Source organism: Phallusia mammillata, chromosome 5 (assembly GCF_965637545.1).
Source record: "Phallusia mammillata chromosome 5, kaPhaMamm4.hap1.1, whole genome shotgun sequence".
Taxonomy (NCBI): Eukaryota; Metazoa; Chordata; class Ascidiacea; order Phlebobranchia; family Ascidiidae; genus Phallusia; species Phallusia mammillata.
In genome coordinates, this window is record NC_137256.1 from 10,007,845 (window position 1) to 10,019,750 (window position 11,906).

Consider the following 11,906-nt stretch of genomic DNA (forward strand, 5'->3'; position numbering starts at 1 on the left):
ATGGCATTGTCTGCCATAACCTTATCACTACTGTTACTCAGCGGTGCTGCTCCCCACAGGTAAGATGTCTATTAGTAAATCAAAATAATAATAGTTTCCAATTGAGCAGTCCTTTCAATATTAAGGATGCGTATGTCGCCAATTACAGAGTAATTTTTTTTTGGTAAAAAATAAATATAGGCCTATTAATACATATTTGCTGATAACTTATTGTGTCTTAACAACTGTAAATACTTTAAAACCTTTTACTTTTTTGGAAAATTACAATATTTTTTACATGATTAAACGAATAGGTTGTAACTTTATTGTGTCAAATTATACTTATTAATTAAAATGTACCCCGTTGGTTTCGGTAATAGTGTTGCAATTTCCAAGGGGGAATTCCTTTGTTTTGATGAGTTGTTTGTTTTCTTGCTCTACAAGTCTACAACAATGCAAGGACTGTAATCCCAAATTGTTTTACTTTACAGTGCCGCTTACAATGATTACCGTGAGTATTTGTAAACTATTTTGTCCTTTATGATTTATGATTATTTTGAAATTTGCTTTACTTGAAAATTTCGGTCTATTTTGAAGCCAGTGTGCTGAATTCTGTTGTTATTGTTTTTCAGCGGATTCTGACCCCCCGAAATATTCCCCAGGCTGTAAGTACAGTAACAGGCTAATTTGTTTCATATTTTTTTTACTATAATCTAGTGTGTTTTTTTCCAGTACAAGAAGTAAAAAAATAACAGTAATAATGTACAATTGCAACACAGCAGCCTCTTGCAAACTGCAAAGCTGTTCAATGCGACGTTTTGACCAAGGGCATTGTTGAAACAATTATTGCGTAACTGTGATGTGTTGGACCCGAAGCGCAATTCAATTCAAAAATAGATGTTACCGTAACAACGCTGATTAATTGATGGCCACTTGTTAACCTCTTTATCGCGATTTCACGTGTCTATGACGTCACAATTAGAAGTTTCTCGAATGCTTGACAAATAATAATCGATAGCGCATCACAGTTTCAGTATGTTGCGAAACAAAATGGCCGTTACTTGAATGTTGAGGTTCTGTGCCAATTTGGGTAGTTGACGCTTTTCAGTTTTGTGCGTTTGCAAGTAACTGCGTTCACTACCTGATGTACCGAAACTTCGGTTTACCGAATTCTTTAGGCGAATCATCAATTTTGTTTAGCACACATTTTAAAAGTGTTTAAAAGAGTAAAACGTGTATTTTACATTGCATCACGTACCATATGAACCTTTAATCTAAGCAAAAACTAAAATCGCGGAAGCTAGTAGAAGCATTATCCTTTTTGTCCATCACAGATAAACTAATTTTGCTTACTGGCGCAAGTGCTGACACATTTTTGAAACTGTAAGAACTAAGATCATAATAAATTATCATGTTGTAGCAGCACTCTCTTTGTCTGGCAGCTGACCAAAAGCAAAGCATACGACTGCGTAATCGATTTTGTCCAAATTACTGGGCAAAACTGTCGAATTTTCGGCTTCGTTTCGAACCTGATTTGGTGCAAACACTATTCACTACAGTAATCCTCAAACTGTGCGCTGTGAGAAATTTTCAAGTATGCCGCGAAATATGCGCTATTTTAAAGAGCGAAATATTTCTGTTTGTTTGGGGGAAATTTATGACGAAATACGGGCGTGCATAAAAACGTTTTAAAGTTTATTTTTTATTTGTCACAAAAAGTAATCTGACTCAACCCCAAAAATGGGCAAAATGAGTTTCTTTTGGCAATATTTGTGTGGTCGACCTGCAAAGCCTGCCGAAAAAAATATGGTATGTTAATGCGCCGCACGGTTGAAAAGTTTGAGGACCACTGATTTAAAAGTGCAGCTTCTTAACATTTTTTGTGCATTCAGACGTACCACCCAACCTTGACCCGCCAGCCAACGGTGAAGTGGAATGTACTTCAGCAAATGGAACCACGTACGTACAATCAATTTATTCCCCTCTTTACCGCTTGTTTCACGATTGAAAGTTCTTGATGCGTTTTCAGGATTTGTACCGCCAAATGCAAATCTGGATTCACGTTCAAAAGCGGCGCAAGCGTGGGTGAAGCGATAGTTAACGAATTCATCGACGGCTTCTGGAGCCTTGGATCGCGATTTCCGTCGTGCAAAAGTATTTATACGCTGTTTTAAACATTTGATTTAATACAACACAGATTCGTACAAGCCTTGCTTTAATGTAGCTAACAGTTTTGTACTGCTTGGATTGACAGATTTTCTATTCGCATTTCTTTGCTAAATAAAAAAACGCCTTTTGTAATCGACATACTTGTCGTATGTATTCGGCAGATAAACTAACAACACACTTTTCATTGTCACCCAATTTGAATCATATTGAATTGTTTTTATAATTGCAACATGTCCCACGGCATGATTCAATTTTATATTCTGGTAAGATTGAAAAGGCGTTTTTTGTTTAACAGTTTTCTATCGCGTCGCACAGCATACTGGTCTCTAATTTGGCTTAAATACTGATAAGGGTTTAACACGCTTTCATATCACCGCGTTTTTCCAGGGTCATTGTGCGAGGCAAGACACCCGCTGCAAGGAAGCGTCGATTGTGAGAAAGCCGGCGGCAACCTGCTGTGTTCGGTGACGTGCAACGCTGGTTTCAGGACAGAGCACACCCATATGTACATGTGCAACATGGATACTGGTGAATGGTGCCCGTCTCTGCCCGAAATCAACCGCTTTCCACAGTGTATTTTCGGCGAGAAAAGGTTAGTACCGTAACTGATGTAACTGTTCTTCGTTTGCTGTGGTAAGATTTTATCTTCTGCATATTATCTTTTGCGTGATTTGGAATGTTAAGCAAAACAGAGAACCACTGTAAAAGGGCGTTTGTGTTAGTTGCTGTTATGTATTTTCCCGAATTGTGGTGCACATACTACAATCGTAAATGTTGAAGCGATCATACTTTGCCAAATTTGTAAGTGTTTCCATCTATTTTAGGGTTACTTATTTTACTCTGGATTCAGTTTTACGAAAATTTGTTACATTTAGTGTATGTAAGATATTCAATAGCACATAATTTAGCACTTGTTTAGGCCTCTATCCTTCAATTAAACCAAGTATTCTTTGACTACATAAAAAGTGCAATTAATTTATCTAACCTTTATGTACACTGTTACAGCTGCAACAACTTGGACGCTCCAATCAACGGCTACATCAACTGTGATGTCATCAATGGCGAGCATAGGTGCACAGCCACGTGTAAACTTGGTTACGTGTTGATGAACCCAACCGCTGTCGGTTATTACACTTGTACTGTTGGAATGTGGATGCCCAACGACAAACCACGTTGCGTGTGTAAGTATACTTACAATGTATAGCAATTAAAAAGTACTATGTAACTTAGTAGATTATTGGCCTTCTATTTCTTAGTTAGTCCAAATTCAAATCTGCAATTATTGCCGCCTTGCAGTTTTTGTAGTTTAGACACTTTCGTCTTCATGCGTTTTGAAAATGATATTTTCTGTCCAAGTTTCTGCTTTTGGGCAAAACTTTTTTTGAACTTTAACTGAACTTAAATTAACTCATTTCTCTGTTTACAACCTCATGAAAGGTTCTAGTTAGTCAAAGTGAAAGAAGATGTTGTTTGGAAAGATCCGAAGTATCAAAATCAAGAAGTTTTCAAAAAAAGTTAGATAAATAGTAACCGCCTATATACAGCTGACATGTACTGCATAAATGAGGCAGGCAAAGGTGCGCGGATTCAACTTTTGGTAGGTTCTCCACTGAACCCGTGTAGCTCAGTTGGTAGAGCGATTCTCGCAATGGCTCCTGTCATGGGTTCGAATCCTACCGTAGCCCATTTTTTTAACCTGCACCTTGCCACGTGGGAATGTTCGGTAACCGATTGCCTTCAATAGACCTGGTGTATTATAATCATTTTTAACTACTGACATTGGCAAATGTTACTTGCAAAAATGTTTAACAAAACGTGTTTTCACCAGCCACTGATGATCCAATTGACCCAGTTGGTCTTGCTGCTGTCACTGGAATCTACACTCGTGAAGACGTTCCGATTGAGCAAACTGGTTACTGTATGAGTTGGGGACAACATCATTATCGCACGTTCGACGGCAAAATCTTCCGACTTCAGGGAGATTGCAGCTACATCCTTGCCCAAGACACCGATCACTTCTTTACTGTGCATTTGCACAACGAACACGGTTGCAAAGGTGACGGATGTAAGAGGTGGGTGAATTGATTCCGATTGCCAGTTTTTTTTTATTCGCAAAGTGGTGTAGTAATTTATATCGTTACCACGCCTGTTTGAGTGCCTAGAACTTCACTTAAACAGACTTCTTCAAACTAAATTCAGTATAATTTGATAATAACGTGACGTTAATAGAATACAAACTCCCCAATCAAGCACTAAAATCACATGAAAAGATGACTCATAAAAAACTCTACTTAACTTTTCATTTTTTAGATATAACGCCTTCGATAAGCCTGCCGTACTATGATTTAGCTTGCAATTTGTTACACAATTTTGTGAAAAATGTCATATCAAATTGTATATTTTGCGCCCAACACATTTTTGCGCCTTTTTGGGCAATTTTGAATTAAATTTAGAAGACAATTAGGACACTATTAGGCCTCTGCGGTTGCTGTTAATATTTTTAACCTGATATTGTCCTTGTCGTTTCATCAGGAGTTTGTCAATTTTCGTCGGGGACTTGCAGATCGACCTGAAATCAGATTACATTGACGGAACACCAGGAGCATATGTGGATGGATCCAAACTGGCCGTACCGGCTTCAATGTCCGGTGTCCTCATTCAAAGAGTGGCTGACTTCATCGTGGTGCGAGATCCAGAAAGCGAACTCTACGTAAAATGGGACGGACTTGAATCAATCTTTGTCAGGGTATGTGTTGCAGTATATTGAGCAGTGTTTCTTAAAATATTTGTCTGCATCGCGCCCTTGAGAGGTTGATGATTTCAAATCGCCCGTCTAAAAAGCTTTTTGATGGTAAGGGTTATAAACTGACACCATAGTTTTTCAACTATGGATTTTATGTTATAAGTGGTCAAATGGTACGAATGCATTTCACCAAAATGATTTATGTTGTTCAAATAAAGTGATATATAAAAAAACACGTTGATAACCACTGGTATAGGGCATATCAAGTAACTCGGTTGTGATATTAAAGGGTTTATTTAATTTTTTGTTTCATTGTTTAGGGTGGGGAAATTAGTTTTTAATTTTTGGTGTAGATGATTATTCTTTTTAGAAAAGTGAGTAATTTTTTAAATGCGAATATTTTGACTCGCCAACCTCTTTTTAATTCCTTAAATAAACATTTTTTATGAGCATGTTGTTTTAATATTTTTAGGGCTCTTAGGCCTGGTAGTGAAATAATGAGTCGAAGTGTTAATCATATACAAAAAAACAGCCCCAAAAGCCGTTACACTTTATCGACTTAATACTTCAAAAGTTTTGTTTGGGTTTTCAGGTTGGCGAAGACCAGATGGGTCGCACAAAGGGACTGTGTGGAACCTATGACGAAAATCATCAAAACGACTTCACCACTAAGGACGGTCGAATCGTGACTCATGTGGTTGAGTTTGCTGAGTCATGGTCAGTCGGCGGTAAGCGGATTAAAAAATGCAAACTGTCCAAACTGACCTATCTTATAGAGTTGATAGGCGGCAGAGTTCAATAATATCACGTAAACAATTGTATGATACTTTTATTTGCTTCGATTAAAGTTTATTCCAGCAGCATGCCATGAACATTCGTCATTTAAAAAGGGCAGTTCCCAAAATAAAGCCTGAACCGTATTGTAAAATGTTTGCTTCAGGGTGATCCCAGTATGAATATGTTTATCTTGGCTGATACGAGCTGACATGTGCAGCATACAAGGCAGGCAATGGTGCTTGTGATTCGACTTTGGGCGGATTCTCCAATGAGCCTGTGCAGCTCGGTTGGTAGAGCGCGAGTCCTGGAAAGACCCTTGTCGTTCAAACCCCACCGGTACACGCCTTTAATAGGCCTGGCGTACTATGATGCGTATAATGTTTGTTCGCGTTTTCTCTAGCCAACCCACAGTTGTTAGTGGCCCAGAAATTAAGGTCAGTCGAAAATACAAGTTTGGAACCTAGCCAACCTAAATGCTTTTAATAAGATCCCACTTAGACCCGGCAGTTGGGTAAATTACTGACACAAATAAGCCCAAATATGTACCCCGGCCCGAATCAAGTCCATTTTGCTCAAACTTGAGCCTGAACCCGGCCCGAACCCAAACCTTACCAACACCATAAGCATAAGCCTTACATAGAAGCACTTTATTAGACAGAACACTGAGGAAAAATAAATTAAAACTGATTTTGCTCATTAGATTGTCACAACACCGAAAGCAAGACCTACTGCTCCAAGGCGACACCAGGTGACAAAAAGATTCTCGGTAAAGCGCTCCAGGGTTGCAAGTACATCATGGAAACCAAGTGTCGATACGTAAGTTAGATTAGATTCCTGCTAATGCTTATCTTGTGTTCTATGTTACTTCTATTATAAGGAAGTGTAGGTTTTATATTTCTGAGGACAAAAATACATTTAAAAATACGGTAAACCTCGGTTAATACGGACCCGTTTGGACCAAAAAATTTGTCCGAACTAAACGAAGATTCGGATTAACTAATGTCGGTTTACCGAGGTTTACTGTATGTGACTTTGTTTGGTCTCTCAGCTAAAAAGATTGTCACTAAAAGGGACCCTATTGTACATTCTGTGTATGTATTTTAATCTAATTACCCTTTTCCAGGTTGTGAATCCCGCTCCATACTTCGAGGCTTGCAAAGAGGACGTGTGCTGGAGCGGAAATGACGACACCGTGTGCAAATCGATGTCGGCCTACTTCCGGGAGTGTTCCCGTCATGGTGTGGTGGTTGATTGGCGAGAGGAGGGAAGATGCGGTAAGTGATGCTTCCAGAGTAGTTTGGAGTACAGAGTCCGGTTAACCGCTTAATTGCATAGGGATCGTAAATCTCAACTATTAGTTAGGAAAATCGTCCAAACAATTGCATAATGCGGTTAATCGCTTCATCCAGTTAGTTGCACGAAAAAGCTTGGCAAATTGGTTATGCGATTAACCAGATTTGCATGTGCTTATTCAGTATTACAGGGGTGGGCAACCTGTGGACCGCGGGCCACATGCGGGCCTTGAATAAAAGTTGTGCGGCCCGCAGTGTCAAATGTGCTGGCAAAACGAGTCCAATTATTACAGTATATGTTTTTGAGCAGATTAGCGCGCCTGGTGCTATTTTTCTGCGACCTGACAATATGCTGCGAGAATCGAATGCGAATTTTACTTGTAGTAAGGCATTTTTGGTATGCAACGAAGTAAAATTACCTTGTGTCATATAAAGGTGCGGCCCGCGATCTGATTATTGCAATTGTATTTGGCCCCACAGTGACAAAGGTTGTCCACCCCTGCAGTATTTAGATCCGCACAATCGTCATACACCACATCAGATATTTAAGCGAAATGGCACATAACTACATATCCTAAGAAACTCACGAAAGTGAGTGACTCAAAAAACTCGAAAAGGCTACAAAGCCCTGGTTTCATATGTATGTTTCTAGATTTTTAACTGATCTATTTTTCAGCAATCAACTGTCCCGACAACTTGTGTTACGATGCTTGCGGATCGTCATGTCCAAAAACCTGCTACGACACAAGTTACAACTGCGAAAACGATCACTGCATTGAAGGATGCCACTGCCCTGATGGTTCGCATGGTTTCACTTTAATTTAATAACAGTAGCTAATTTTTCTAAAGCAATCAAAAGTAACAATATATTTTGTTATTCTAATGTATTTTATTGTATTAACATTTTTTTTATTTATGTTAACAATGGTCACTTTGCATTAATTAGTATGGTGTACTGTAACAGTATTTTTTTATTTTTATTTTTATTTTTATTTTTTTAAAGATTTATACGGTTTTATAATTATACGATTGGGTTGCTTTGCATATAATTGGTAGAATCAAATAAACAAAACAGATTTTATGTTTTTATCTATACAGGGCAGTATCTTCACAACGGTACGTGCGTGTCACGATACGAGTGTCCGTGCCAGTACGCCAGACAAGAATATTCACCAGGTTCTAAGATCAGACTTGACTGCAACAGATGGTAAGTCACGCTCTTCTGAAACACACCCATCATTGAAGCATACATGCCTTATATTGTTGTTTAAAGAGTACAACATTTCTTTGCACATGGCTGTTTGAGAACATCACTGAAACAGTTAAAAAAACAAAACAGAAAAACTTTTTTTAACTCCGATTTATTGCCACGTTTTGAAAAGTCTGCTTAAAAATATTTTAATGTCAAATGAGACCATTGGCTACCCTTTACAAACTTCGAAACAAATGTAAGTGACAATGTTCAAAAAACTGACTCGTGCGAATAAATTGTGTATAATTTAGTTGGTACGGTACTATTCTTAAGGAGCTGTATTGATGAACACAAGTCAAATAGAATGATTTGATTAAACAGGCGCAGTGTTATATACGGTAACTAAAGGTCATTACTATTCCTTAATATTACACAAGATTATTCTGCTTGCAGTTCCTAATCAAAATACCAGGAACGCTACTACGTCTTGGAAGGCTCGAAATGAGCTACTATTTGTAACACAACGTCAGAAATGACAACGCAACAGTAGAAATATGTTACAAGTACCCATTTTTTGTTGCCCTTTGCAGTGTTTGTGCGCGCGGACGTTGGGTTTGCACAAAGAACGTTTGCGACTCGGTTTGCAAAGCGGTCGGCAATCACTTCACCACATTTGACGGCAAGAATTTCGACTTTGAAGGAAGATGTAACTACATTCTGGCGAGAAGCGAAGGAATGCAAGATATTGCCTTTGAAGTCCAACTGATCAACACTTGCACGTAAGTTTCATGATACTAAAACCTGAACTGATAAAGCGCGATAAAATCACTAGTAAACAGCTTACTAGGCATAGCCCAGTGGTTCCGAAATTTTTCGACGAATTCCTCCCGTAACAATTTAATGCATTTTCATTTTTCCCTAAAATACAAAGTATATTCTAAATCATACAAAGATCATTTTAAAATGTGAAGTACAAGCCACATGTGAAAAGTAAATCCCCCCTCACGTTGTAAAGTTCCTCCCCGTTTGGGAACCACTGGCTTAGTATGCAGTTCCTGATCCAATGTTTTCCCCCTTGTATAAAACAATGACAACCATTTGAGGCATTTTCTGCATTGCGCATCTGCTGGGAACTTTTACAAATGTATCCGATTGCAGTTATTCAAAGACCAGTATTTTTTGTGTGTCTCAAATTGGCCTACATCTAAACTTACCTATAACAAATAATCTACACATTCTATATGCTCTCACATCGCGCCATGTAATTAAACGGGAGTAACTTATAGTTTTGGTGCTTTGTTGTGTTTTAAAGTGTATTATACATCTCCACACCTCTTGGCGTGCCAAAAGACGGTTTCTGCACTAGTTTAAGTCAGCATTATACGTCACAATAGTTCTTTGCGAGTCCCCAAAACGTTCTGACTAGTTTGTGACTCTGTGTTTACGATTTCCAACGAATTTATCTCTTCTTCAGTGGTTTCCACTGCGATCGTGGCCTGAAGATAACTGTAAACGGAGAACGAGCTGAGATTCTTCACAACGGAAATGTTGAGTTGAATGGCAAGGACGTCATTCTGCCACATCACAACTATTTCTTCGCCATGGAGAAAGTCACCACTAATCTGTTTAAGGTAGGAGCTTGTTTCGTGAAGATATTATCAACAAACATATAAAGTAACTTAATACCGAATCAAAAACAAAACTACCAGAGACCTGGCACATAGTAGTATGAAAGCATTTTTAACAACAGTTTCTTTGTAAGTACTATGAAAGCATTTTGAACAACAGTAAGTTTTTGTATAACAATGTCTCATAAACCACGAGCAAGAAAATAACAGCATAAATATCAAGATTAAAACCAGTTTTAACCTTAAATAGGAAGTTTCCCACCAATGAGAAGTTATGTACATGCAGAGGGAAAATGTATAAGTCAATGGCTCCTAAACTACTGTTTTAGGTTTTACTGGGATATCCAAGATCACAAATCAAAATATTTGGTCACAACGTAGAGCATTTATAATAATCGAATGAAGAAAATTACCGTTAATATGCAGCACAAAACATTATCATAAATATATTAGAGATAGAAATTTGAACTTGGTGATTAACTTTAGTGGGAAACTACACCAAAAACCTTGAGCACAACAGATTTAAACTTTTCTATCAAACAGTTTTTGAGACGAAACGAAATTTAAAAGAAACACTTTTCCTTTTAAACAACATGGCGTCTCTAAATACGTTCAACTTAGAACTGAAAATCGACCTCTCATCATTGTTAATTTCTGCAGGTGACAATCAATAGCGGCCTGACGATTCTTTTCGACGGCAAAGATCGAATCTACATCCGTTCCAAGCCTGACTTGTGTTCAAGAGTTGCAGGAATGTGCGGCAACTTCAACGCTCTTACCACTGATGACTTCAGAACTCCCAAAGGAGACACTGCGGCAAATGCAAATGACTTTGGAGACGAATGGTACATATTAATTTTGGCAACCGAAAAAACTACAGTCTTTGCGACCTGTTTTTTGAATACGTCTATAAATATTTAAGTACACACGTTTGTAGTATGGCAAGTTTAACTAGGCACATTTCCGATTTGTAACAAACTGATAGCGATGCTTTTCAAACTGATTCATTGTACAGTGAAAACTGCATTAAAACAGAAAACATTGCTGTCAACTACTTTAAACACTTTATCCCAGGGCTGTTGGAGATTGCATGTTTCCAAACACTCCTATGGTTCTCGCTGCTCCTTGTGACATTCAGAGAACGTTCAAGGCCAGAGCGCGTGAAAGTTGCGAAGTCATCACCGCTGCTCCATTCACAAGTAAATGTCATAATTCATTTTACTTTAAAACAATGTAATCGAAATATACTTAAGTTTTTGTGTGTGCAAGCAAACTATAAATCTCTTACATTGTTGATCTATTTTGTGAAGTTTCTCTCCTGGAACTAAATAGTTTAAAGTATATTTTTGGTTTTTTCTTTTACAATCCCACTTTAGTGGTCGCCTGACTATACCAAAAACCAAAGATATAATGGACTGTTTGTCTTATATAAGTACAAATATATTTCGGTTTAGTGCATATTTCTGCAAATCTAAGAAATATACATGGCAAATTTGGGTTTCCAATACATTCGTCTGTATTTGTCAAACTTATTTGTTCAACTGGCACTTGAATGTTAAGTCAAAAACGCTGGGGTACTTTTAATAAGGCTTTCATAATTACAAAGAGAATATTGACAAATTTCTGTCACTATAAACCGAAATCGCTGGTATCTTCTGTGTGCCCCTGTCAGCCACCAAGTGTTCAACAAAACGCAGCAGTGTTTCTGATTGAATTTGCATATTTTCAGAATGCCATGACGTGGTAAACTACAAGCTGTACTACTCCCAATGTATGGACGATATCTGTTCCGCTGAGGACACCAAACTTCAGTGCAGAGCATTGGCCGACTATTCAATGTCTTGCTCAAAACTTGGTGTTGTACTGGGTGACTGGCGAAGCACCGTCACCGAATGTGGTAAGGATATGCATGATAACATTTCTGGCTCACCAAGACATCGAGGCTTCCATGAAAATAATAACAAACCATGGAACAAAATTGTTCCTATAAAGGACAAATTAACCTTCTTTAGTGTTATAAACCTTATATCCGTTATTTATCATGATAGATGCGACTGAATAGGAAAACGTCGAAACCCAAATCACTTTTACTAAAAAAGACTAAGTAGTTTTTTTTACTGGCTGGC

General features: G+C 38.0%; 1 protein-coding gene across 1 annotated transcript; it reads left to right on the forward strand.

The window, feature by feature from the left end:
- Positions 1–10,754, forward strand: LOC145229533 (otogelin-like protein). The gene is made up of 17 exons (XM_080094888.1): positions 1–59; positions 471–490; positions 1,872–1,938; positions 2,009–2,133; positions 2,536–2,740; positions 3,154–3,329; positions 3,977–4,220; positions 4,681–4,894; positions 5,484–5,619; positions 6,369–6,484; positions 6,792–6,942; positions 7,637–7,759; positions 8,059–8,167; positions 8,743–8,931; positions 9,627–9,783; positions 10,441–10,625; positions 10,718–10,754. The coding sequence occupies exons 1-17, from the start codon at positions 1–3 to the stop codon at positions 10,752–10,754; spliced, it is 2,313 nt and encodes a 770-aa protein (XP_079951014.1).
- Positions 10,755–11,906: the final 1,152 nt, after the last annotated feature.

What these genes read in the sequence shown, in the direction of transcription:
- LOC145229533 (XM_080094888.1), top strand. Translation starts at nt 1, where the DNA reads ATGGCATTGTCTGCCATAACCTTATCACTACTGTTACTCAGCGGTGCT. An exon ending in ACTTCAGCAAATGGAACCAC is followed by an intron (nt 1,939 to 2,008) that starts GTACGTACAATC and finishes ATGCGTTTTCAG; the next exon opens with GATTTGTACCGCCAAATGCA. An exon ending in CAACTGATCAACACTTGCAC is followed by an intron (nt 8,932 to 9,626) that starts GTAAGTTTCATG and finishes TCTCTTCTTCAG; the next exon opens with TGGTTTCCACTGCGATCGTG.